The sequence below is a fragment of the Dioszegia hungarica genome (assembly GCF_025882075.1).
Source record: "Dioszegia hungarica strain PDD-24b-2 chromosome Unknown MKK02contig_15, whole genome shotgun sequence".
Classification (NCBI taxonomy): Eukaryota; Fungi; Basidiomycota; class Tremellomycetes; order Tremellales; family Bulleribasidiaceae; genus Dioszegia; species Dioszegia hungarica.
In genome coordinates this window covers 133,964-158,528 of record NW_026515772.1, presented here as the reverse complement: position 1 = coordinate 158,528, position 24,565 = coordinate 133,964, and the positions used below count along the sequence as shown (strand labels likewise).

Sequence of the window (24,565 nt, the reverse complement as noted above, 5' to 3'; positions counted from 1 at the left end):
ATCCTTCTACGCGATGAACCCGGGCGATATCTTCCACGACCCGTCGCGGAGGTCCTACGACCCATACGACCCAAATCAACCTCCTCCTCAAAGTCCACCTCGACATGCCGGGCAGCCTTTCCCGGCGGCACCCTACCTCCCCAGCACGACGCCGAACCCATACGACAACCTGCATCCGCAGCAGCCTCCTCAACAGATGCACCACTCCAACTCGCAGCCTTTCGGACAAGCGCCGTACTCGGATCCGCTGCAGGCGCCGGGCGGACAGGGGTACGGCGATCCGTTCCGGGACAACGGTACATCGGAGCAGCAGTGGGCGCAGCCTCCAGGAAGCCATCACTACCCTTCCTACCCACTCATGCCCAACTCCAACTCGGCGGCACCTCTACAGCACCCCTCTACCTCCCTCTCGCCTTCCCGCCCGCACATTGCCCTCGAGCCCGCACGGACCCGCTTCGACTCCAACCCTGCCTTCATCCCCCACTCGGGCTCCTTCAACAATGGCGTCAACATGCCTGATCATCGACTGAGCTCTCCTCCGCCGATGCTGCAGCACACCTCCTCGGATATGCTGTACCCACCAAACCAAGGCGGTCCATACGGAATGCAACATTCCAGCTCCTTTGGCAGCAACCTGGCGGGCGGGCAGGATGATGGAGATCTGAATGACTCGGCGCCGCTGCTGAATCATGCGCAGCCGGCTTTCGGGCCAGGCTCGGCGTCGGGAAGGGGGTTCCAACTGCGAGATGATGGGGATATGGGATCAAGAGGCGGGGCATTGGGCGCGGACGAGGAGGATGTGAATGTGCATTATGGGCCGGTACCGACTAGAGTGGTCAGGCGGAACAAGACGCAGAAGCGGGTCAAGTGAGTCAGGCCGTCATCTGCTGGCATGCGAGGCTAGTGCTGATGGGTCAGGCTGTTCCAAGGGCACTTTGTCGTTGATAACGAAGTCCCCAGCATTCTGCTCAACCAGTGCGCGATACGGGAGGGCAACGAATTTACCCGTATGCGTTACACCGCAGTCACCTGCGATCCTAACGATTTCATGGTAAGCCCGACTCACTCTCGGGGCGGATTTCGTACTCATAGACAGGCCGACCAATACACCCTCCGTCAGCGGCTATATGATCCTCCACGCCAGACCGAGCTCTTCATCGTCATTACGATGTACAACGAAGACGACGAGCTGTTCTGCCGGACAATGCGAGGTGTCATGCAGAATGTGGCGCATCTTTGCGGAAGGGGCAAGAGTAAGACGTGGGGTAAAGATGGGTGGAAGAAGGTCAGCTGGTCCCTCGCCTATCCTCGGGAGCTGGTCAGGAAGCTGATCTTCAGGTCGTCATCTGCGTGGTCGCCGATGGAAGACAAAAGATCAACCCTCGGACGAGGTCGGTATTGGCTGCTCTGGGGGTGTATCAGGATGGGGTGGGGAAGAATGTCATCAACGGAAAGCCGGTGGTACGTGCTCTTTCCTCTCCAGGCTCTACGCCCGCTTGGCGTGGTGTGGTACGCCCCTATCGGTCTATAGGCGTATACTAGGACCTCTCCTGGGCGGCCGGACCTCTTCCACTCTCTAGCTGAACAGCGACTCCCCAGACCCACTTGAAGATCGGGCCGCAGCTGATCATTTCAGCACGCCCATCTCTACGAATACACAACACAATGTAAGCTAACCCGCAATTGCTAGCTAGACCTTGGCGGTTGTCGAGCTGACATATCAGTGTGGATCAGTAAAGATAACAAGATCCGCGGCAACGAGCCCCAGGCTGTACCCGTTCAAATGATCTTCTGTATGAAGGAAAAGAATCAGAAAAAGGTCAGCTGACAGCATATTGCGCCCATGCAAAGTCCGTGAGCTGACCAAGTGCAGATCAACAGTCATCGTTGGTTCTTCAAGTAAGCTCCCTGGTCTTCACCTCTTTCAGACGCGAGAAGCTGACTTGGAAGTGCATTTGGTGCATGTCTGCGACCGAAGTGAGCTGAGACATCCACGATTAAGTTAGCGTAAAGCTCACTCTTCAGCGTCTGTGTACTTCTAGACGTCGGTACTCAGCCCGGTCCAGACTCCATCTACCATCTCTGGAAAGCGTTCGACATCAACTCGTCAGTCGGCGGAGCATGCGGCGAGATTGTCGCCCTCAAGGGGATGTTCTGGCGGAACCTCATCAACCCGCTCGTCGCTGCCCAGAACTTTGAGTATAAGATGAGCAATATCTTGGACAAGCCGCTCGAGAGTATCTTTGGGTATATCACTGTACTGTAAGTTGAGAAGCTCCGTCTCAGAGCGCTGGGAGCGATAGCTGACTCCATTCAGGCCCGGTGCTTTCTCGGCGTATCGTGTGAGTTGCCTCACGCGATATATCCGCATGTCGACCAGCAGCTGACTAGCTTAGTACATCGCTCTGCAGAACGATGAGAAGGGAAATGGTCCGCTCAAGCAGTACTTTATCGGCGAGAGCATGCACGGCTCCGAGGCGGGCATCTTGTTAGTTGCAGGCTAGACATCCTTGTGTAATGAGCAGAAGCTGACACCATCAGCGCCGCCAACATGTACCTAGCCGAAGATCGTATTCTGTGCTGGGAGCTGGTCAGTAAGCGCGCCTGCAAATGGACACTGCACTACGTCAAGTCGGCATACGGGATCACGGATGTGCCAGATGCTGTGAGTAGTGCTACCTATAGCGCTGGGGTAGGGGCAGCAGCTGACTCGCAGGTGCCCGAACTAGTGTCTCAGCGGAGAAGATGGCTGAATGGGTCCTTCTTCGCGGCCATCCACTCGGTCGTCCACTTTGGCTACCTCTACCGGTCGTCGTAAGCTTGTCACTGAAGATCATCATGTGCGAGTTCAAGCTGACCTGTACAGTCATTCCTTCACCCGTAAATTCTTCTTGCACATCGAATTCCTGTATCAGGTCCTCAACCTTGTCTTTTCTTGGTTCGCTCTTGGCAACTTCTACATCGCCTTTGTAAGCTGTCTGGAACTCTACTATGGCTGTCCGAAGGCCGATGAATTCTGTATAAGCTTACACATAGGTCGTACTCACCTCTTCGTTGAACGTCACTTGGGTCGGATACAAGTACATCAATATCCCGCTTCAATTCGCTTACATCGGCTTGTTGCTATTATGTTTCTTACTGTCCTTGGGGAACCGGCCTGCTGGGTGAGCTAAGCTGGCTGCATATCGGACCGACGAGCGCAAGAGCTGACATTCAGGTCAAAAGTTGGGTACACAATATCGATGATTGGTTTTGCGGTCTTGACCGTTTACATGCTCTTCGCAGCGAGTGAGTTGCTTCGTCCGTTGTATCGACAACCAGCTGACACCGTAGTCTACCTTGCTGTCAGGGGGATCCAGAGTATAGAGCAGTCCGGGCCGATCACCGCCAGTACCTTCTTCGGGGACGCCATCTTCCGCAACATCGTCGTCTCGCTCATTGCGACATACGGAATCTACATCTTGGCTAGCTTGTTTGCGCTGGATCCGTGGCATATGCGTAGGTCCCTCTCCGGGTCCGAGATGTGCTGTAGCTGATCAGTTAGTCACCAGTTTCTTGCAGTACATCCTACTGGCGCCTTCGTATATCAACGTGATGAAGTGAGTTGGGTCTCTTCTCGCCGTGGGTAAGAACAGCGGCTCATGTAACAGCGTGTACGCGTTCTGCAACGTCCACGATGTGGTGAGTATCTCTGATCCTCGAACCGATGAAAGAGCCGCCAGTTGACACTCCAGTCATGGGGAACCAAAGGGTCCGACAAAGTCAGCGAAGACCTCGGAGTCGTCAAATCCGACGCAAACAACAAGAATGAAGTGACGGTCGACCTGCCCGTCTTGCAGCAGGATATCAACGCCATCTACTCGGCCGAATTGCAGACATTGCAGCAGAAGGCTCCGAAGGAGGTTACGAACATCAGCGCGGATCAGAAACAGGAAGATTACTACAAGAACTTCAGGACGAATGTGAGCGATACTTCTCATCAAAAGCCGGGCGGTGCTGATACTGTAGGTGTTGTTGGCTTGGACTATGTCGAATGGTGCTTTGGCGGCTGTGATCTTGTGAGCTAGGCACTTCATACCGAGGGAAACGTAGCTGACGACCAGGCAAACGTCGGGAGGGTCAGACGCGATCGCCACGACTTATATGGGTATCTTGCTGTATACCGTGGCTGGACTCGCATGTAAGCTTCCGCTTGAAGTTCTGTGAGGTGAGTCAAGCTGACCTTCGCTAGTGTTCCGGTGGTTTGGCGCGACAGCATACTTGGTCGTACGGATGTTCACGGGTGAATAGAGCTATGCATACAGGTAGAACTACAGACTACATCGAGTATCCCTTCCCCGCAGATGAGACCAGTGCCGATCAACAAGACTGATACGTGTCGACCACTGAACCAGTGCGGGCTGTGTCCCCTTCACCACTCAGCGAAACATACTCCACCTCATCATCTGACTCATCATCATCATCGACCTGATCACTCTTGCTGAGCCGGAACGACTTGAGATAGCGGTCCAGCATGGCCATATCGAGCTGCTCATCGTCCCCGACCATGTCGTCGAGCACGAGCGAGAAGGGGGTGCTAGCGCCTGACGTGGTGGACGGTGGCGTGGTGAGCTGGCGGGTGTCGTCATCCTTGTATAATGAACCAAGGCGAGGCGGGCGGACGGTGGGTTCTGTAGAGTCTGAAGAAGCGAGGGAGGGCATAGATGGCGGGTTGTGGGTGGCTGTGCTGATGTCTGCCAGAGCGACGACGCGTTGAGCTTTGGACCGGAAGCGGGCGCGTCGGTCCATCTCGCGCCCAGTATAGGATCTCAGGCTGACACTGGGATCTGCCGAACCGTTTGCCTTGCTACCCGCGGGCGGGCCTTCAGAGATGGCATCCAGCTTGGCTCTGCCGGAGGAAGGGGTATCTGACGTCTTGGCCAATTGTTGCACCAATTGTTCTTCGTCCCGGATAGCTTTATCACGCTTGATCTGAAGCTTGGCCATCTGTGCGAGGAGCTTGAAGAGGTCATGCTGGGCTGCCTCTACTGTATCCTGGGAGGATGAGGGGAAAGGAGTGATCTTTGGCGCATTGGCCGGGACGTCGTAGGAGAGCCTTGCCGGAGGCTTGACCCCTGAGCGCGGTGGACGAGAGGTTGATGCGACTGCTGCTTCAACCGACGGCTGGGAGCTCGAGGCGGTCCTCGAGGATCCTTCCGCTCGCTGAGATCGTCTCTTCGCCTCCGCTTCGGTAGCTGGGCCGATCTTGCGCTGTGAGCGGGAGACGCGAGGCCCCAATCCAGGAGTTGGCGCCTTCACTGCGATCGTGTTGCCACCAGGGCCATCCTCAGCCAGAGCTCTGGGTTTCTGTATCGTACCCGGTCCGACCTTGGCTGGCCGCACCTCGTCAATACCGAGCTGAGAATCGGTCGCGCCTGACACCCTTTTGGTCTTCTTTGTCACCTTGGCTTCGACGGCTGCGGGCACGGTCTTCGGCGTATTGACCTTGAGGCCGTCTGGTTGCTGATTAGTCGTATCCGGCACTGCAGGTGTGGTTACACCCTTCTTTGCATCCCGCTGTTTCCTCCGGTCCTCTTTCCGAGCTTGTCTTTCCGCCTCATTCTTGCGCAAGGCCGCCTCCGCTTCTGCTCGACCCTTGACTGGCTCGATATTAGTCGACATCGTGTAGACCAATGATGGATCGCGTCGAACATCCCGGAACATTCTCGTCCTGACATGTCAGCTCGGGATCACAAGAGAGTGAGACTGGAGTGGAAAAACGCTCACATATTGGTCACTTCATCCGGATCAAAGTCTGGTAACCAGACGCCTTTCCCATCTTGCCACTTGTCCGGCTCGAGCCTACTTGTCAGCCAATTCACGACCCGCAAAGACTGTGACTCACATAGCTCCTTCTTGGAAGTGAACGATGCCCCGCATCACCTCTCGCATGCCCTTTCGCCACCTCCGCTCATTCTCCGCGTACAGGACCCACCGGCGCTGCTTTAGTCTGACCCGCTCTTTCCTTCTCTCTGGACCAGTCATGTGTGGTTTGGCAGGGACTGGAGGTTTCTGCGGTAAGCCGGAGCCCTTGGTTGCTGGCGTCGAAGTGCCCGGCGTGGGCGGGGGCGGCGCAGTACTCGCCTTGATAGCTGCAGCTCGCCGGGTCTTGATCGCAGCCAAGGATGGCCAGTCAGAGTAATCCTTGATCTCTCGGCCGCGAGGGAAGATCTTGCGCTTGACACCGCGCTGCCAGGTCGTCGGGAAGGGAAGGGCGTAGGTCTGATACCGTAGCATGTGGCCTGTCTCGTCAGTCTTCATCATCACCAAGAGACGGTTGGACTTACCTCGACGACGCGGATCGAGAAGAACCAAGCGCAATTCGGGGACCTGATCTCTCCATTTCTTGAATCGCCTGATACGCCATGTCGGGGCGCTCCCTTTGTCTGCATCGGGGCATGCCGGGGCGAGCTTCGAGCGGGACAGCGAGGGTAGGACGGGGGCTCGATCGGGTGCGCGAGGGAAGAGGATGGGGGAGAAGAACTTTTCGATCTTGCTGGAGAGCTCGGATGGGTGGAGACGGGGTCGATACTTGGATTTGGTGGCCTTGGAGGGGGCGCGTGCCGATGTGGCAACGGGCGTGGAATTTGGGCGACTGTTGGCAGATGAGGCGACGGAGGTGGCGCCACTGGTGACCATAGTGGCGGTGGATGTGGTGCTGGAGCGGGAGGACATGTAGGATATGTGAGGCCACGGGTAAAGTGGCGACAGGGCGGGAGTGGGAGTGGGCGATGGAGGTGTCCTTTAGCGCATAGTCTGTATACAAGTCCCGTGAGAATGATGTGGAGTGGACAGGTTTGGTTGTGTGTGAGTAGTAGCTGATGGAGTTGTAGATGGGTGAGGAGGACGGAGGTGTGGGAGGTTGAGGGGGTGTATGGCGCTGGCGGATCAGGACCCTGCTGATATATGGCCGCCTGCGCCGAGGTGGCCGTCGGGGGGTGTCATCACGTGCCATAAAGGTGTCTCGGTTGAAAGGATGTTCAGGGGCTCAAGCAGCATCTAGTATGTGCCACCCTCCCTGACGTCTTATCAGTTACAAAACCGTGTTTCCAGGAACTGGCCGCGCTAGCGAAACAGCTAATCACGATCGTCAAACATTTGTCATCAGCTGAGTAAGACCAGTCAATGTCGATGAGCACCACGTAGATACTCCAAGCAATACCTGCGCCGTGACATAGCTTGCAAGGTGGGGTACCTACTCGTTATCACTATCGTCCGCGACCAGCCCTCTTCTCCTATTTTCCTCCTCCTCCTCTGCTCTCCGCCGATCTGCTTCTCGCTGCTCACGCGAGTATTGGCTGAAATCGACCTCTGCTGCGCCTTCCTCATACAATGCCTCGTCGGACGTGGCGAGTGCCTTGGACTGTTCGAACAGTTGTCGACCTATACATCAGCTAAAGACCCCAACGCGATAAGGCGAGACATACCACTCAAGCGATCTCTGCGACGTTTCCACTCCTCCTTCTCCTTTGGCGGCAGCGCCTTGACCCTGTCTTCCTCTTCCCTCTCCCGCTTGGCTTTGAGGGCGGCCATAAACTCCTTCCGCCAGTCGTTGAACGTCGCGGGTGTGAGTGGGGTACCTCTTGTCCGTGCTGCCTCTTTCTGCAAAAGTCAGCCGAGAACCCCTCATCAGACCGCTCACTCCGTGTCGAGTTGTTCATCTGCAAGCAGGTATATGGACTCACTTCTTCATACTCCGCTGCCTTCCTGTCCTCTTCGTCCCTCTCCTTCTTCCATCTTTCGCCAACGACCACAGCGAGGATCTCCCTGGCGGCAGATGCAACTGTGAAGGTCATTGCCATACCCAGACTCTCTTCCGCCTGCATCGGGTGAGCCTCGAATACAAGCTGGATGTGACGCAGCACGTACGATAGTCCGCAGCTCTCTCAATATCCGTTCCTCCTCCCCATCCCTCAATTCGCCTGACTCCTCATCTATTGGCTCCAAAGCGAGCTCGGGGATGACATCTGGGTATTCGGCTGGATAGTCGACATTGAGATATAGGGAGACTACTGGGTCAGCTCGGCGGGCTCGCGGCGCTGGGCAACACTGACGTGGATGTGATGCTGATGGCTCTTCGGGCTCGATTCGTATTCTCACGGAAGATTCACCGAGCTCTGCAAGATCAGCCTAAAGCCCAACGTGGAGGGAAAGGAGAAGACGCACTCTCGAGCTCATCAGGAAAGATGGACTCCAGTACCTGACCTGTCAGTCCGCGGCCGCTCGCAACAACTCGAGCTGGTAGATGAACCTACCTCGAATTCCTCCTCGAGTATGGCTTGATTGTCTGGACAGTCAGCCAAGCTATCGCCGCGATCTGGATACAATTCAGGTTGGGACACACCTGACATGATAAAGTCGTGTCTCCAGCGGACTGTCTGTCGGCGGATTGAAGTTCTGATGTATATTGAGCAATGGATGGCCAATATTATAGCTAGCTGCTGTAGCTGTACTCCGTGCGCATGTCTCACTTGGATTGGCGCAGTTGGCTGGTGTGTCTCACTACGGACATTGACGGCGTTGTAGAAATCCGCTGAAATTGGCCTGGAGCCCCACCCATATAACGTAATTTCGGAGAACGCCCGCGTATCGGCCGGGGCGAGATTTCTGCACCTCATGGTGCCAGCTATCTATCTTTGTGCACAGGCTCATCTCTACCTCATCTTTCTCAGTCTGGACGTGGGCTAACCAGATCGATAGCTCCCCAAAGGGTTACATCGCGCCTCATTCGCTTCTCGCAGGATCAGCACAGCAACACGCGTGAAGGCGACACTCCGCGATGTCAACCTTGACGAGCTGGAAATGCCAGGCTATCTGGGATGGTGTTGACTTTACGCCATGCGTAAGGCAGCGGTGAGTCCTGCCGCCTGCTTTACAGTCATGGACCTCGCTGACAGGACAGCTATCTCGCCAACGCCGGTCTCGCCCTGATACCCCTGTCGCTCCTCATCCTGCTCATCTCCCGATTATCTCGCTCATCGAGATATCGATCGCCTCTATCCCCGTCCCGCCTCACCTCGCCAATAGGTGATCTGAACCTCATCAGCTTAGAGTCGGATACTATACTATCGGCTCTAGCGGCGAATGTGCTGCCAGCACCGCGGGAAGGGGAGGTCGAGGCTAAGCTGGGGGGAAAGGAGGCTGCGGAGGTCATTGAGGACTTTAGCAAGGAGGAGGGACCGTCTGTGAGGCGATGGAGGAGAGTCAGGTGGGCGGCGGGTGTGACTGGTGCGCTGGTGTGGCTGGGGACTGTGGCATGGGGATGTGCGGTACAGGGTGATTGGAAGCGGATCGCATTCCCAGTGAGTTGAGAATTGCCTTGATCAAGGGTACATACTGATATGAAGATATACGTCGCCCTGTTCTCACTTATGCCTCGACCTACCATCGCGCCCCTCCTCATCATCCATCTCATCCCGACTCTCCTGCTACTGCGGAGCAACGTCCTGCAGAGCGCACACCCAGCATTGGCAGATATCCTTCCGACTGTCGTCGAGGTGGTGTACTGGCTTATGCTCATGAGCTTGCCGTATGCGTCAAGAATGCAGGGACTGCTATCGGCGGGGAGATCAAGAGGAGGAGGTAGTCTGGGCAGCTACGGGACAGACCTTCCACATCACATCGAGGAACCAACTTGTACGTTCATGACGCGGACACAGCTCATTCTCAGCCGCTTTCTCTCGCGCGACCTACGTCTTCATGCTGCCTTTCCTGGTGCGACACTACAAAGAGACGGTTACTCTAGGCGATATTCCCGCACTGAGGGAGGACGACGCAGCGGTATCCGCATTGGCTGCGTTCCGGGCGGATCAGGCGTGGTACGACGCGCAATGGGCAAAGAAGCATCTGGGAGAAGAGAGGAAGCGAGATCTGGGCTGGAACCTGTTCAGGTTCTTCATCCCAGATATTGCCGCGCAAAGCGTGAGTCTAAGAGAGGGCATCGCTAATGCCAGATGTGGGCTCTGATCTTTGTCTGCCTTCAGTACCTCCCACCTACCGGACTTCGGCTCTTGCTGCAGTTTGTCAGCGAACGAGAGACGTCCAACACCCCTGCCCATATCGCTTATCTCTACGTCGCCATGATGGCCGGCGGTCAGTGCCTCGGTATCATTGTCATGGGTCAGTCGCTCTTCCTGGGGCGGCGGCTGTGCATTCGGATCCGGGCCATCATCATCACCGAGGTCTTTGCCAAGGCCCTTCGCCGTCGTGACACTGCTGGGTCGACCAAGGCTAGTCCTACCGGAACGGATGACCAAGCGGCAACCGGTTCCAGCGATGGCCGTATCGCAAATCTCGTCTCCAACGACGCATTCAACATCTCGGAAATCTGCGCCTACATCCACTATCTCTTCTCATGCCCCACCGCTATCATCATCAACGCCATCCTCCTTTACAACACCCTCGGTCTCGCCGCCATCGCCGGCATCGTCGTCCTCCTCATCTTCCTACCCATCGGCGGCTACGTCGGGCGAGTCTACTCCGAGATTCAGCGGACCTTCATGGGCGCCACGGACGCTCGGCTTGAGGCGGTCACCGAGGTCATTAGCCATGTCAAGTTGATCAAGTTCAACGCATGGGAGGGCAAGTTCTTTGATCGGATGATGATCACCCGGAACAAGGAGCTGGCGGTCTTGGCAAAGCGATTCGCTATCGCCGTGCTCTTCCAGGTGCTCGTCTGGGGAACGCCAGTCATTGTTACCGCTTCGGCGTTTGCGGTGCACACTATGGTCCTCGACCAACCCCTCACTGCCGACCGGGCCTTTGCCAGTCTCATCCTCTTCAACCTCCTCCGCGACCCTCTCGCTCTCATCCAAGACACCGTCACTCGGCTACTCCAGGCGTACACGTCGTGTAACCGGATCCAGGCGTACCTCGACGAGCCTGATACACTCAAGTATCAGCAGCTCTCGCGCCCTGGGCCTGGCGACCCCGCTGTCGGCTTCTCGAACGCCGTACTCGGATACAGCTCGGACAATGACAAGCCCGAGTCGAACGCTTTCCAGCTCGGTCCGCTCAACCTATCCTTCCCTCCGTCCACCCTCAGCATCGTTGTCGGGCCAGTCGGATGCGGAAAGACCACCCTTATCACTTCTCTTCTGGGCGAGACGGATCTCATCGGCGGACGGATCTTCATGCCTGACGATCGGGCCAATCGCGACATTTGCCCAAAAGACCCCAAGACCGGCTTGACGGATACCGTCGCGTACTGCTCGCAAACACCATGGCTGATCGGGGCGTCGATCAAGGAGAATATCCTCTTTGGGTCGGTCTTCAAGCGGGCTCGGTACGACGAGGTTATCCGCGCTTGTGCACTGGAGCGGGATCTGGAGATCTTTGAGCTCGGAGACGAGACTGAGGTCGGAGAGAAGGGAACGACCTGCTCGGGCGGCCAGAAGGCCCGCATAACCCTTGCTCGCGCCGTTTACTCGTCCGCCAAGACGGTCATCCTAGATGATATTCTCTCGGCCGTTGACGCTCAGACCGCCCGTCATCTTTACAACCAGGTCTTACAAGGCAAACTGATGGCGGGTCGGACGGTCATTATGGTCACACACGCGGTATCGCTCGTCGCCCCTGCGGCCGGCTACGTGGTCATGCTGGAAGACGGGCGGGTGACCGCGGCGGGACCACCAGCGAAACTCCTGGCGGATGGTGTACTGGAGATGACGGAGGAAATGGAGACCCAACAAAGCTCTGCATCGGCGTCGATCGCCGAAACGCCATTCGCGGCGGTCATGGACGGGACTACGGGGATGCTCGGCGAGCCGACCGATGTGATCGAGACGCAGCTGGACGGGGTGGAGGGAGACGCACTCGACACTCAAAAAGCGGTCCTGGCGGTCAAAGCGCACGAGAGCGCTCAACAGTCGGCGGAAGAACGGTCCAAGAAGAAGCTGGTCGAAAGCGAGTCCCAAGCGTCCGGCGCGGTCGGTCTCGCCACGTACACCTTGTACTGGTCATCCATGGGCAAACTACCATTTTGGTTTATCCTCTTTACAGCCCTGATCGGCGCGCAGGTCGTCCAGGTGGCGACCAACGCGTGGATCAAGGAATGGGCGAATGCGACGTCCGAGAAGGCTTTGGCTGCTGCAGGTCTACGCGGCTGGGCAAGTCAAGGTCACTCGACATTGTACTATCTCGGGATCTACGTCGCTCTGTCGGGGGCGTATATCCTGGCTATCGCTGCAAGGGTGGGGATCAACTACTTTGGGAGTCTGAGGGCGAGCCGGAGCTTGTACGACAGGCTCTTGAAGCGGATTCTTGGCGCAAAGATGAGGTATGTTGACTGTAATCGCAAACGGGGCCTACCTGATGGTCCAGGTTCTTTGATGCTACTCCCTCTGGGCGGATCACCAACCGGCTCAGCAAGGACATGTACTCTATCGATACTGAGGCCGGCGAGAGTAGGTCCATCGGATGAATCGCTTTTATATCAAGCTGATCAAGCAGTCTTAATGTACTTTGTCAACTCCATCCTGTCGGTCCTGGCTGTTCTAGCAGTTGTACTATGGTCTACTCCTGGTGTGTACTTTGCCTTTCGATCAGTGTCTAGCTAACCACCCAGTCTTCGCTATCGCTCTCATCTTCATTGTCGTCCTTTATTGTATCGTCGGGACACTGTACATCACCACCAGCCGAGAGATCAAACGTTTTGACGTGAGTTGGTCATATGCCACCAGGTTCCAAGCTGAAGCTGATCTCTGCAGAGCGTGACCCGATCCCCCATCTTCATCAGCTTCTCTGAGGTACTGGTCGGCATGTCGACAATCAGGTCATACGGCGACAGCGCACGCTTCATGCGGAAGCTCTTCCACGAGATGGATCAGAACTCGTCAGTCCCCGTATGCGCCCCAAGCGGAATTGCAGGCTGACTGAATAGACGGTGCTTCTGGTACCTGTGGCAATGTAACCGAGTCCTCCACAACTTCTCCAACTTTATCGGCTCGCTCGTCACGGTCTTCGCTGCGATCTTTGCTCTGCGCTCCCCCGGGATGGACGCTGGAGCTATTGGTCTGACCATGACCTATGCTTGTGAGTACCTCCTATCACTTGCGATACACTAGCTGATGTAGCAGTATCGTTCACCGATTTTGTGCTCTGGATCGTGCGGATGTATGCCTCGGCCGAGATGACGATGAACAGCGTTGAGCGCGTCGGCGAGTGTGAGTGCAGTTCCTACGATTGAGAATGAAGCTTACAATCAGATCTGGATCTCGAGGTCGAAGAAGAGAAGGGCAAGGCTGGAATCGACCCACCAGCGTACTGGCCTACTCGCGATGGGAGCGTCGTCGTGTCAAACCTCACCTGTCGATACGCGCCTCAGCTCGACCCTGTTCTCCGGGACGTCAGCTTTGAGATCGGCCCGAGGGAGAAGATCGGAATTTGTGGCCGGACAGGAAGTGGGAAGAGCAGTACGTGCATTACCCCTCACGACGATGCTTGGCTGACGTTCAGCTCTTGCGCTGTCCTTCTTCCGATTTTTGCATCAAGAGTCCGGGTCTATTGTCATTGACGGGCTGGACATCAAGAAGCTCAGTCTTGCAGCTTTGCGTTCCAGGTTGACTATCCTGCCTCAAGGTCTGTTTGTCCTTTCTCAGCGGGACCTAGGCTGATCCTGTGCAGAAGCCCAGCTATTCTCGGGTACCATCCGGGACAATCTCGACCCCTTCGCGGAGCACGAGGATGCCGACGTGTGGGACGCCCTGCAGAAGTGCGGCCTGTCCACCACCGGCAAGACCCCTTCTGGCTCTCGCGCGCCTACGAGGCAGGCGAGCCGGAGCGGGTCCAAGGTGGATCTTACGGCTTCGAGAGGAAAGGAGGTGGATTTGCGGATGGCCGTCGGGAAGAGTCTGGTCAAGGGGACGGTGGATGCTATTGGCGGAGATGAGGCCGACGACGAAGAGGTGGAGGAGCGGGTGACGATCAGGAGTCTTGATGAGAAGGTGGCTGTGGGAGGCAAGAACTTCAGTACGTCCAGCGGTCGTCCGTGTCGCCTCCCAAAGGTGCTGATATATCAGGTCAAGGACAACGTCAGCTCTTGGCCCTCGCTCGCGGCCTGCTCAAGCTCCGACACTCGTCGTTCTTGATCATGGACGAATCTACCGCCAATCTCGACCACGCGACCGATCAGACCATCCAGAATGTCCTTCGCACGGGTCTAGCAGACACCCAGATGCTGGTCATCGCCCATCGTCTCATGACGGTATGCGGTCTTGACAAGTAAGTCTACCATATCCGTTCGATTGTCAACATAGCCAAGCTGATCAATCAGGATTCTTGTGCTTGACCATGGCAAGGTGGTCGAATTTGGAACCCCATGGGATCTTATACAGGCCAAGGGGCCATTCCGGGAGTTGGTCAAGCAGAGTGGAGAGGAGAATACGTTGATAGAGGTGAGTCATGGCGCCCATACCAGATACGAGTCTGAGCTGATCTTCTCAGCTAGCACGGTCTGTCCATGAGGAGAAGACACGGGCATAGGAAAATGCATCATGCGGCAGCCCGTATTATCAGATGGAAGCCGCTTATCATACCTCATTTGGATCGTCTCATATGAAAACTCTGAGCTTGACTACATCGTTGCCTCCGGATTGAGATCACCTCAGAGCAGAGTGCAAGGCGGCGTTATTGCCGACCTCATCACGGCGCTTCGGGCCCGGATCTGTCGGAGCTTTAGGGGGGAAGATCTGATATGCCGTAACGATGATGATGCTCTTCCCGCACAGCTTCGAAATTCTGAGACACCTTCCGCCTCCTCCCTTACCGCCCTCTCCCGCTCTCTCCCAGGCTATGATTCTAGCTCCAGGAAGCTAAAGGATGCTATACAGTGTTTACGTCTCCATGCGGTAATCAGGCGTCTAAAGGAGGGTATGCGGTGTGCCTGGATCTCCCGCTTTCAGCCTTTTCCGACTCCGCCCCGCATGCTCGCCGCATGATCCTCCGCTCGGTCCTCATGCCCTCGTCAGCAGCTTCCCCACTCCGAAGCATGACGCCCTGGTCGTCAAGCTGCACAGGTCAGACACAGCCATGGCCGGCCAGATCGCCGAGCGCAAGGCGGGGACGAGGTATATAGCCATCACTGACAGCTCTCCTTCCCCCTCACCTAATCCTTTCACTGCTCCCCTTCGCACATCCCTTCTCCTAGGCTCATAGCTCTGGTCATTCTGATCACGGCCTATAATACAGACACTTCCAGACCAGACGGAGTACACATCCCCTAATCCGCATTCGCTCAGTCACCTAATCCGCATTCGCTCAGTCACCTATTACATCAGCCACAACCATCATGGTCGCACAACGATCAACACCCGGTCTCCTTCCCCTCATCCTCCTCGTCCTTACCCCTGCCGTCCTCGCCGCTCCGGCTCGGATCAATCGCCGCGCCATCCAGCCCATATACGATGGCTCGCAGGTCTCAGGCAAGACATACGATTATGTCATTGCCGGTGGAGGTCTGACGGGGTCCGTGCTAGCCAGCAGACTTTCGGAGGACGAGGGCAAGTCGGTATTGGTGGTAGAAGCGGGATACGACGAGGAGCAGAATGACAAAGTCACAGGTCAGTTCGCCAGACCGCACAAGCGAAGCAATCAGCTGACTTTCAGATGCCAGCAAGTACCAGTCAGCCTTCGACACGTTCCTCGACTGGGCGTACCAGACCGTCCCCCAGACGTCCGCCAACGGCCAACCTCAGACCATGCGCTCTGGGCGCGGTCTCGGGGGTAGTACCATCATCAACGGTATGGCATGGAGCAAGCCACACGATTTCCAGCTGGACGCTCTGGAGGAGCTGGGTAATGAGGGCGTAAACTGGAACAGCTTGCAGCAATACGTCAGTCTGGCCGTCAGCACCCGGGCGGGATGCAGCTGATCAGCAGATGTTAAGGGCCGAAACATTCACTCCTCCCTCTTCTCAACAAGCCGCGGCCGGAGTCACCTCGACAGGCAGCTGTCACGCCTACAACGGCCCGGTCGGAATCCAGTACGACCCCCAGGCGCTCCCGAGCGACGTCGAGCGAGCCACCAACCAGACTTTCAAGAACGCTGGTCTGCCATACGCTACCGACCTGACCTGTGGAGATCCCGCCGGTGCCGCTCCCATCGCCAACACCCGCAGTGGTAACACCAGGAATGATGCTTGTGAGTGACCCCCCGCCTAGCTTAAAAAACTTGGCTAACAGACAGACCGGGCCTACTTGTACACCAAGACTCGCCCCAACCTCACCATCCTCACCGGAGCCAACGTCGGCCGTATCACCCTCTCCTCTGGCAACAACCCCCGCGCGACCGGTCTCGAGTTCCGGGACGAGAAGGGCAATACCTACTCTGTCAACGCCAATCTCGAGGTGATCATGGCGCTCGGATCGCTCAAGACCCCCCTCATCCTCCAGCAATCCGGCGTAGGACCGTCCGACGTCCTCGCCGCCGCCGGTGTCCCTCAGCGGGTTGAGCTCCCCGTCGGTCTCAACCTCATCGACCAGACCACTACGACCACCAACTTTGCCTTTAGCGGGAACCGGGGCGCCGGCCAGGTCATTGCCTTCCCTAGGTTCAACGACCTGCTCAAGGACGATGACGCCAACACCATGCGTCAGATGCTGCAGAACGACCTGGCATCGTACGTCCAGGACGCGGTATCGTCTGGATCGGCCAACTCTGCCTCGGCCGCCGGTCTCCAAAAGGTCCTCGAGATCCAGCGAGACTGGCTGCTCAACCAGAACGCGGCCATGTCGGAGAACTTTGACTACACCTACGGTACTACCCTCGGCTACGACTCGTGGAACCTCATTGTCATGGGTCGCGGTAGCGTCAAAATTACCGACAATCAGCCGTACGGGAACAACCATGCCATCGACCCTCGGTATTTCTCCAACCCCTTCGACCGACTCGCCCAGGGCGCTACTGCCCGCTTCACTCGCCGAGCCTCGGAACTCCCGCCCTTGTCTCAGTATGTCTCGGGCGAGTCTGGACCGAGCAACAGCTTGTCCAGCAGCGCCAGTCTGGAGGACTGGGCGCAATGGGCGGAGAGCAATTACCGGAGCAATTGGCACCCGATCGGGAGCGCGCCGATGATGAGCCAGGAGCTGGGCGGGTGTGTGGACTCGAACAACAAGCTGGTAGGTCTTCTACCCCTTATTAACATCATTCCAGCTGACTCTCAGTACGGCGTATCAAACCTCCGTGTGGTCGACGCCTCGATCCTTCCTTTCCAGGTATCTTCCCACCTGATGTCGGTTCTTTACGGTCTCGCCGAGCGCGCCAGCGACATCATCCGCGCCGCCCACCCTACCGGCTCGTCTAGCTCATCCGCTACCCCTACCTCATCGTCATCCTCCGTCTCCTCTTCTTCCACTCAGCCACCTAGCAGCACCGCCATCCCTATCCACCCTCGCTCGGCCCCCTCCAAGTGCCTCGATGTCGTCGACGGCAACTTTGCCAACGGCGCTCAGGTGCAGATCTGGGACTGCAACGGCAAGGCACAGCAGCAGTGGACTCTTACTCCCGGCCAAACCTCCATCAAGCTCGCCGGGACCAACTTCTGCCTCGACGCCGGCTCCGCCTCGCCCTCGGACGGTACCCAGATGAAGATCTGGACGTGCTATGATCGGACACCGGCGCAGACGTGGCAGGTCGGATCGGATGGGACCATTGCGCTTCAGTCGGTGGCGGAATGCTTGGACTTGACGAGTGGGAGCTCAGCAAATGGGAATAGGATCCAGGTGTGGAGCTGTGCTGGGTCGGGCAATGTCAACCAGCAGTGGACGCGGGGATAGGCGGAAGAGATAAGAATGACGGAGGGGGTGATGAGGACACTCAGCAGGACACTCAAGTATAATCGTAGAAGGGACATTTCTTCGGGCCCGTCGTACCTGTAGCATAGAGCTCGAGCCATTATGATACTGTCTATATAATCAATCATGAACGCCCCCGCTTCACAAATTCTAAGTATGCCGCTACAGCCCCGAGCTGAGGGAAGACAATCACCGTATGGATCATATGAGCTGGATACCCCCCCTTGATCCTGCCCCGTCCCTCCCCCCGTCCCTCCCCTCCTCCTGTCCCTCCCCTCCTCCTGTCCCTCCCATCCCGCTCTCATTCGAAGCCAGAGGTTGAGCGCGAGAGTACCTCGAGTCCGCCGAGTCTGATAGCATCCGAAACGCGAAACCCCGCCGGACCAGATGACGTCATCGAAACCTCCGAGGTTTCAGGTTAAGATCCGCAATTTTGTCATTCCGCGTTTGTCAAGATCGCAGAATGAACGACGAAGCTCCTCATTTCCCCGCTTTACTAGCGCATATGACAATTAGAACCGCGTGCACTGCTGCTCACTAGCTCCGCTTCCAAGGTGAGCTGGTGCACGAATGTCCGGAAAAGGCGGCAGCTCCTCTTCACTTTATGCGGTCGGGAGGCGGCGCGGCTTCGCTTTTCGGGAGCTTCGGGCGTCGTGTGACACGTCGCCATTTTGTGCTGATGTACTGCATGGTATCATCGGCTTCATGCGACGACAATGTGGTTCGTGCTGTTGTGGATGACCAAGAGGCGAGGGGAGATGGCGGTTCTCTGTTGTACATTAATTCATACAATCTGACCACCCATCTCACTTGCTCGTCAATATGGAGCTCGTTCCAAACTCCCATGTTATGGGCCAGCAAGGGCTGGACCCTGCGAATCCTCTGACTGAGAAGCAGCAGGTCGTACAGATGCGAGATAATGATCTCATTGACCGTAAGCTATCTGCTATAGCAAGTTACACCGCTGATCGACCAGTCACTATCAATACTCAGCCGCTTGAGGTGTACATGTACTACGCAGCTATCGAACGAGAGCGAGAAGACAACGATACTCGTCCGGTTCCAGATGGTCCATGGGGCGTGCTTATCAAGACATTGACCGGGAGGAAGGACAAGATCTGCTCGGTCGATACCCCAAATTATGATGCGCCGATGCCTAGTCATATCGACGCGGAGAGGGAGGCCTCGCCCTCTCGGACTGGAAACGAGAAGAAACGCAAGGCATCGGATGGCGCGACACTGGTCGGTACGGGCCCGGTCGATGCTGCTTCCCAGTCAGAACGGCGGTTGGCGTATCGCGCATTGCGGACTGCGAGTTGGCAGGCTGTTTTCTACCTCATGTGAGCACAATTCGATCTACCATAGGCAAGGCTGATCAAGTAGCACTACCGATGTCCTTGGCTTCTCCTCCGCTCCTCAAGCTTTTTCTCAGCTCGGCTACGGTCCGGGCGTCCTCGTATACACATTCTTCTACCTACTCGCCTTCTTCGCTGGCCAGGTTATCTGGAGACTGTACATGTCGATGGACTCGGAACGCTTCCCTGTCAAGTGCTATGGTGACCTAGGAGAAAGGACATTTGGGCGTCCAGTGCGACACCTGTTCAACATCCTGCAGAGTAAGTCTACATTAAGGCGCAAGGATTTAGTGCTTATCCGCAGGTCTACAAATCATCTTCAACGTGGCGATATTGCTCATCGGAGAGGGGAGGAAGCTGGCCTCGATCATCAACTATCAGCTGTGCTACATAGTCCTTACCATCGTATGTCAATTGATGCTCCGAAACCCAACTCAGCTGACCGGCAGCTCTTCATGTTGGTTGGCCTGGTTGCCGGTCAGATCCGTTCCCTCCGAGGGTTCTCCTGGTTCACCAACGTGAATGTATGGCTCAGCATAATCGTCATGATCCTCACGATGGTCGGCACTGGGCTCTTCGATCCCGTCCCCAGCCAGTCCGGCCACGTCGACCTGTCGGAGCCGATCATGCGCGCGGGATGGGTGCCAACATACACCGTCGGCTGGTATCAACAGGTCTCGGGAGTGCAATTGGCGGTATTCTCATACGGTGGAGCAATGATCTTCACAGGTACGTCTGTCCATTATGCACGATAGAAATTATGCTAATGAGGCAGAGTTCATGGCTGAGATGCGACGACCGAGGGATTTCTGGAAGGCTGCGTTTGGAGCTCAATGTGAGCTGCTTCCTACCTGCCTGAGATAACTGCTGATCATTTCAGTCTTCATCTACATTATCTACATGTTCTTTGGGCTCTTCGTCTATTCATAGTGAGCTTCGATTCATACTGCTAAACGCATGGCTGATGATTACAGCCAAGGACAATACACCGGGATCATTCCTGCGCTCAACTTTGCCAATCGCGCTCTGTCGCTTGTTACCAACATCATCAGCCTCGTCACTACGGTCATCGCGTCGGTACTGTACGGCAATATTGGCGTCAAGGTGCTTTATGAGAACGTTCTCAAGCCTTACTGCCGGGCGCCGGAGATGATGACGCCTAGGGGAAGATGGGCGTGGGCATTGGCGGTATGCGGGTACTGGATCATCGCTTGGGTTCTTGGTTCGGCTGTAAGTGCCTTATAACAGCCTTGGGACGTCAACTGACGCTTAGATCCCCAATGTAACTGCTCTAGCTACCCTCATTGGTGCTGCCTTCATCCTTCAATTCAGTTTCACTTTCCCGCCATTATTGCTGGTTGGACACTGGATGCAGAAGGACGCGATCGCGGGCGACCGGCCATGGGAGCCAGGAATGGTTCCCGGGTCCAACAGAGTCGATACGTGGAAACAGGCGTCAAGATGGAGGAGGGGCTTCAAGCCTTATTGGTACATCAAGACGTTCCTCGTGAGTACTCATATGCTCTTCTGGGCATAATGTGAGCTGATCTCCAGATACTTTTGGTACTGGCAGCGATAGCTTTGGCCGGTCTTGGAATATACTCGGGAGTGGAGGAGGCTATTGCTGCGTATCAAGCCAAAACCGCCACGGCATTCTCGTGTAGAGCTCCTAACCAGCCGTAGTACCCTAGTCGTTAAACGTCAGACGAAGTAGAGCTAGTCAGAAGTAATATCATCCAAGCGTTATTGGTCAGTGACCGGACATCCAGGCGCGTCCCAAGCCCCGCGCATTCGCGGTGCGTCAAGCACGAACTAAGCGGAAAGGGAGTGGGCTTGGGTCGGGCCTGCCGGACATCGTCCTCCGAATATAAGTAGTACCGGCAGCCCTTTCACCATTCATCTCCTTGTCTTGATATACATGGCGGTCCGGACTGTTGTACGAAGAGGGTAACAGCGGTAGTTCTTGCCTGTCGGTTGCATGCAGCTTATTGCAAAGCCTTGTCGTGGAGTTTCTGGACTGAATATTCAGCTTATACTCAGGATAGACGGAGGATACCACTCACACTTGGTCTCATATCCAGCACGCATAGCCTTCTTGTACGCCTTCTCCGCCGTCTTGCTCACCTCTCCCCATGCCTTGACATCCGGTTTCTCGCCAAGTAGCGCGATGGCCAGCCAGGCGGGATGAGTGTCGATGGCGTATTCCGGCTCGGGTGGCGAGACGACGGGGGGCTTGGTGCTGCTGCCCCAGGAGAGGCGGCGACTCTTGCGATCCGATACGGTCGGAAGGGAGAGTAACGAGGATGAGGGAGAGTCTGACATTAGCACTAGCTCGACGGGGAGTTGGAGGACCTACTATTGCCTATGCTGAGCGAGACCTCTTCGTAGCTGGGCTGGATGAATCCCTTTGGGCTGAGATCATAGCCTAGGGGGTTCATGTCGCTCGTCGGCCACTGCTGACTTCCGTCCAAGAGCGTCAAGATCGCTGCATCCATCACTGCCATAGGTGACTTGTGAGTGACGTAGTTCATGGCGGTTCCGCACACTCTGGTGATGGCAGCAATGAGGACCTCGTCCGAGATAGGTGAGGGGTGGATGCGGGTGAATTCGGGTCGGGTACCGAGCCGGTCTCGCCAGAGCAGGGCGCGGGTGATGAGTCGGTCTCTGGTAGCTGCGAGGGTGGGGATGGGGATGACCGAGGCAGGGAAGGCTTGATCGTAGATTCGCTCGATGTCGATCATCTGAATGAAGCGCCTGAAGTCTCAGCTTCGGACAGGAATAGGTGGATAGTGCTTACCCTCGCCCGTCATGCTCTCGCACCTTCAAAGACCGCATGAATCCCTCGAACGGCGCCATGTGTGCATCAACCAGTCCCCGGAAGTTGGGAATCTCGAAGGAACGCAGGACGTTCGCTGCCAGCGCCCAGGCACTGAGCAGACCCGAATTAGCGCCTCTGCCAGGCCAGCTAGCTCGTCAGCTTCACCCATAAGTCACGAAGATCCAGATACGCAAAAATTATGCTGAAGAGTCGAGTCGCCCACAAGGACCATAGGGAACGTCCCGCCTTCCCTACCCTTCTGGCTATCCTTTGCCACCCACTTGACCGTCTTAGGCGCGGATGCCAAGGAAAGTCTGAAGACATCGATGCGCTGGTCGAGTACCGTGCTGATGTCCATCCCATACAGCCTAAACCCTGCATCGATGAGCGCAACGACGCGGAGGAGAAGCGGGTCTGTCGCCTCGAGCAGCGAGCCGAAAGTGCGCTCAGAGGGCGGAACGGCTGCGAGGGCGTCGTAGAGATCGGTCGAGAGACGGATATTGAGGAAGCCGAGCCCATTCGAGGTCGAGTTGAGGAGATAGATGGTCTGACTGAGCGTGAGGAAGACGACTTCAGCTTGAGTGGCTGTCGGGATGGCCTGCGGGTCAGAGTGGCTCACGAAACATGAGGTATGGGGTCAAATACTCACTTGAATGGGTATCCCTAGAGCTCGATCCGTCTGCTCCGCCTCCAGGATCTCCCGCTCGAACACCATCTTTCCATTGTCCTTGTAGTTCACCGTGAATGCCTTGCCGCTGGCGCCGTCTGCACCAATAAAAAGGTCGGTAGTCCCGCGGAGGCTGGCAAAGATCTCGTCATTCATCCTGATCATCAGCACGAGCCAAGACGCAAACTCACCTCTCGGGAACCAGCTCAATCATGCTGGAGAGCAAAGGATTGTCCCTGATCTCCCTCAACAGCCTATCCTCCACATCCCTGATCGGCGCCTGCCTACTGTTCACATACACCCGTTCCGCTCCCTTCCTGGTGTCTATCCCGATCTCGACCTTGTCCGCTGGCCAGACAACATCTGACCATCCCATCCCGACCGCCGACTTGAAACCCTCGTCCAGCAGACCGACGACATAGTCTTGGAGAGTGATGACCTGCCTTCGGCGCGTGTTGACTCTGAAGTCGGTCTCGTCTCGCCAGCGGAGGGAGCGGCGGTTTTTGGGTTCCGGGATGATCCAGCGCTGGTCGTAAAGCTTGATACGGACAGTTGGGAGGGCAGCCGAGGTAGTAGAAGCGGCGGTGCAGTGGGCGAGAAGCATGGCCGTTGTGAGACCTGGGTATCAGCGCGGCCTCTTTTTTTGCGGGACGGTCCACTCACCCACGGGCCCGCCGCCAGAGACTACCACGTTAAACTTCCTATTCGACTTTGGCGCCCCCACCTCTGAGTACATCAACCTGGAATCGATGTACCGCCCGCCCCTAGCCATCCACAAATCATCCGCAAACCTCGGCGCCGCCTTGCCGTGAATTGCGGTGAGAATGTGCCTGGCAATGTCCTTGACCGGTCCGTTGATGAGCGACGGCTTGGACTCCGCCAACTCGGCGTAGGCCAACTCGGCGAGGTCGCGCCATGCCTTGGTCGAAGTGAGACTCTCACGCATCGGCGGGGAGCCGACGTGCGGAGTGTACGTTGTGAGGGGGAGGGCGGTGAGGACGGAGTTGACGTAGATCTGTTCCGGCTCGATGTCGAAAGAGAAGGAGCGGTGGTGCTCGTGGGTGGGGCGGACGGGCGGATGGGCTGCTCAGTCAGCTCATGGTGGATGCCAAGGTTGAAAGACTCACTCAACCATTGATGCAGGATCAACATGATCATCCGGATCCCCTCGTCTTCGTGCGCCTTGTCCACTTCATCCTTCTTCTTGGTATAGTAGCAGTACTGGCCCTTCTTGGGGGGCGGCGAGTCGAGTGGCGGGACAGCACTGTAGTTGCTATCCTTGTCGCTGTCCGAGTCGCCGAGGAAGGGAAAGTAGGAGGACGCAGCGGAGGACTTTGTCGTTGAGAAGGAGGGCGAGGGTGACTGTGGGCGAGCCTTGAACATCTTGCGGGAGGTCAGAATCTGAGGAGTCTGACAGGATGATGATGTATGGTTAGTACAATGAAGAAGCGAAGCGGTGAGATCTGAGAGGTTGAGCGAAGTCCCTACAGCCACAGTCAAAGGGGGTCCGTTTTTGTGTGTGTGCGGGCTGTGTAGATCAGGCGGAGTACGAGTAAGCTTTCGTCGTGAGGCAATGAGACCATGTGCTCAAGTGTCCGTGCTCATCGACATCGCCTTTGCTCTGAACGGTATGTTCTACAGCACCGCCTTTGGCGGCCAGTGTGAAGACAAGTCATAGCGATGATTTGTATGCGGATGAGACATGCTGACCGCTGCTGACCGTCAGGAACGCAGCTGGGAGGGAATTTCGGAGACCTGATTCCGGAGGGTCGAAGTTCCTTTTGAGGTCTTCCTGCTGTTCGCGCTTTTTCCTCCAGAGCAAGGTCCCTTTGATCAGTTGACCGTGGGGCCGTTGTGAGCACAGGCACAGTGCGCATCTCGTATCCAAGAATGCAA

The 24,565-nt window shown here is 56.5% G+C and overlaps 7 protein-coding genes across 7 annotated transcripts; 4 read left to right on the top strand and 3 right to left on the bottom strand.

Annotated features, from left to right (window-relative positions):
* Positions 1 to 13: 13 nt before the first annotated feature.
* MKK02DRAFT_16824 (chitin synthase-domain-containing protein) lies at positions 14 to 4,290 on the top strand (the record flags this gene model as incomplete). The annotated part of the gene is made up of 23 exons (XM_053085693.1): positions 14 to 867; positions 919 to 1,051; positions 1,097 to 1,285; positions 1,339 to 1,461; positions 1,637 to 1,667; positions 1,725 to 1,819; positions 1,874 to 1,899; positions 1,951 to 1,977; positions 2,026 to 2,262; positions 2,318 to 2,342; positions 2,397 to 2,488; positions 2,542 to 2,665; positions 2,717 to 2,814; positions 2,867 to 2,969; positions 3,037 to 3,164; positions 3,218 to 3,288; positions 3,334 to 3,498; positions 3,545 to 3,599; positions 3,651 to 3,681; positions 3,735 to 3,962; positions 4,009 to 4,058; positions 4,104 to 4,180; positions 4,232 to 4,290. The coding sequence occupies 23 exons, from the start codon at positions 14 to 16 to the stop codon at positions 4,288 to 4,290; spliced, it is 3,021 nt and encodes a 1,006-aa protein (XP_052944185.1).
* Positions 4,291 to 4,359: 69 nt separating this feature from the next.
* Positions 4,360 to 6,714, bottom strand: MKK02DRAFT_37939 (uncharacterized protein; the record flags this gene model as incomplete). Its single annotated transcript, XM_053089851.1, has 4 exons — positions 4,360 to 5,710; positions 5,767 to 5,841; positions 5,885 to 6,281; positions 6,327 to 6,714. 4 exons carry the CDS (start codon positions 6,712 to 6,714, stop codon positions 4,360 to 4,362), a joined length of 2,211 nt encoding a protein of 736 aa, XP_052944184.1.
* A 520-nt stretch (positions 6,715 to 7,234) lies between these two features.
* Positions 7,235 to 8,390, bottom strand: MKK02DRAFT_37938 (uncharacterized protein; the record flags this gene model as incomplete). The annotated part of the gene is made up of 8 exons (XM_053089850.1): positions 7,235 to 7,422; positions 7,467 to 7,641; positions 7,725 to 7,874; positions 7,909 to 8,048; positions 8,094 to 8,156; positions 8,206 to 8,239; positions 8,295 to 8,326; positions 8,384 to 8,390. 8 exons carry the CDS (start codon positions 8,388 to 8,390, stop codon positions 7,235 to 7,237), a joined length of 789 nt encoding a protein of 262 aa, XP_052944183.1.
* Positions 8,391 to 8,818: 428 nt separating this feature from the next.
* On the top strand, positions 8,819 to 14,520 carry MKK02DRAFT_37937 (ABC transporter type 1, transmembrane domain-containing protein; the record flags this gene model as incomplete). The annotated part of the gene is made up of 17 exons (XM_053089849.1): positions 8,819 to 8,892; positions 8,942 to 9,341; positions 9,387 to 9,675; positions 9,710 to 9,960; positions 9,993 to 12,316; positions 12,361 to 12,443; positions 12,490 to 12,561; positions 12,605 to 12,696; positions 12,747 to 12,871; positions 12,920 to 13,071; positions 13,116 to 13,202; positions 13,245 to 13,451; positions 13,495 to 13,617; positions 13,663 to 14,007; positions 14,058 to 14,259; positions 14,312 to 14,432; positions 14,482 to 14,520. 17 exons carry the CDS (start codon positions 8,819 to 8,821, stop codon positions 14,518 to 14,520), a joined length of 4,986 nt encoding a protein of 1,661 aa, XP_052944182.1.
* An 805-nt stretch (positions 14,521 to 15,325) lies between these two features.
* MKK02DRAFT_37936 (GMC oxidoreductase-domain-containing protein) lies at positions 15,326 to 17,811 on the top strand (the record flags this gene model as incomplete). Its single annotated transcript, XM_053089848.1, has 5 exons — positions 15,326 to 15,596; positions 15,643 to 15,869; positions 15,916 to 16,177; positions 16,223 to 17,154; positions 17,200 to 17,811. 5 exons carry the CDS (start codon positions 15,326 to 15,328, stop codon positions 17,809 to 17,811), a joined length of 2,304 nt encoding a protein of 767 aa, XP_052944181.1.
* An 840-nt stretch (positions 17,812 to 18,651) lies between these two features.
* Positions 18,652 to 20,867, top strand: MKK02DRAFT_37935 (transmembrane amino acid transporter protein-domain-containing protein; the record flags this gene model as incomplete). Its single annotated transcript, XM_053089847.1, has 10 exons — positions 18,652 to 18,763; positions 18,806 to 19,169; positions 19,213 to 19,445; positions 19,489 to 19,589; positions 19,634 to 19,913; positions 19,960 to 20,019; positions 20,065 to 20,113; positions 20,159 to 20,414; positions 20,458 to 20,691; positions 20,739 to 20,867. The coding sequence occupies 10 exons, from the start codon at positions 18,652 to 18,654 to the stop codon at positions 20,865 to 20,867; spliced, it is 1,818 nt and encodes a 605-aa protein (XP_052944180.1).
* A 302-nt stretch (positions 20,868 to 21,169) lies between these two features.
* MKK02DRAFT_28152 (uncharacterized protein) lies at positions 21,170 to 24,052 on the bottom strand (the record flags this gene model as incomplete). The annotated part of the gene is made up of 9 exons (XM_053087498.1): positions 21,170 to 21,201; positions 21,248 to 21,499; positions 21,541 to 21,938; positions 21,982 to 22,149; positions 22,284 to 22,600; positions 22,652 to 22,826; positions 22,861 to 23,287; positions 23,333 to 23,752; positions 23,797 to 24,052. 9 exons carry the CDS (start codon positions 24,050 to 24,052, stop codon positions 21,170 to 21,172), a joined length of 2,445 nt encoding a protein of 814 aa, XP_052944179.1.
* Between the last annotated feature and the right edge of the window lie 513 nt (positions 24,053 to 24,565).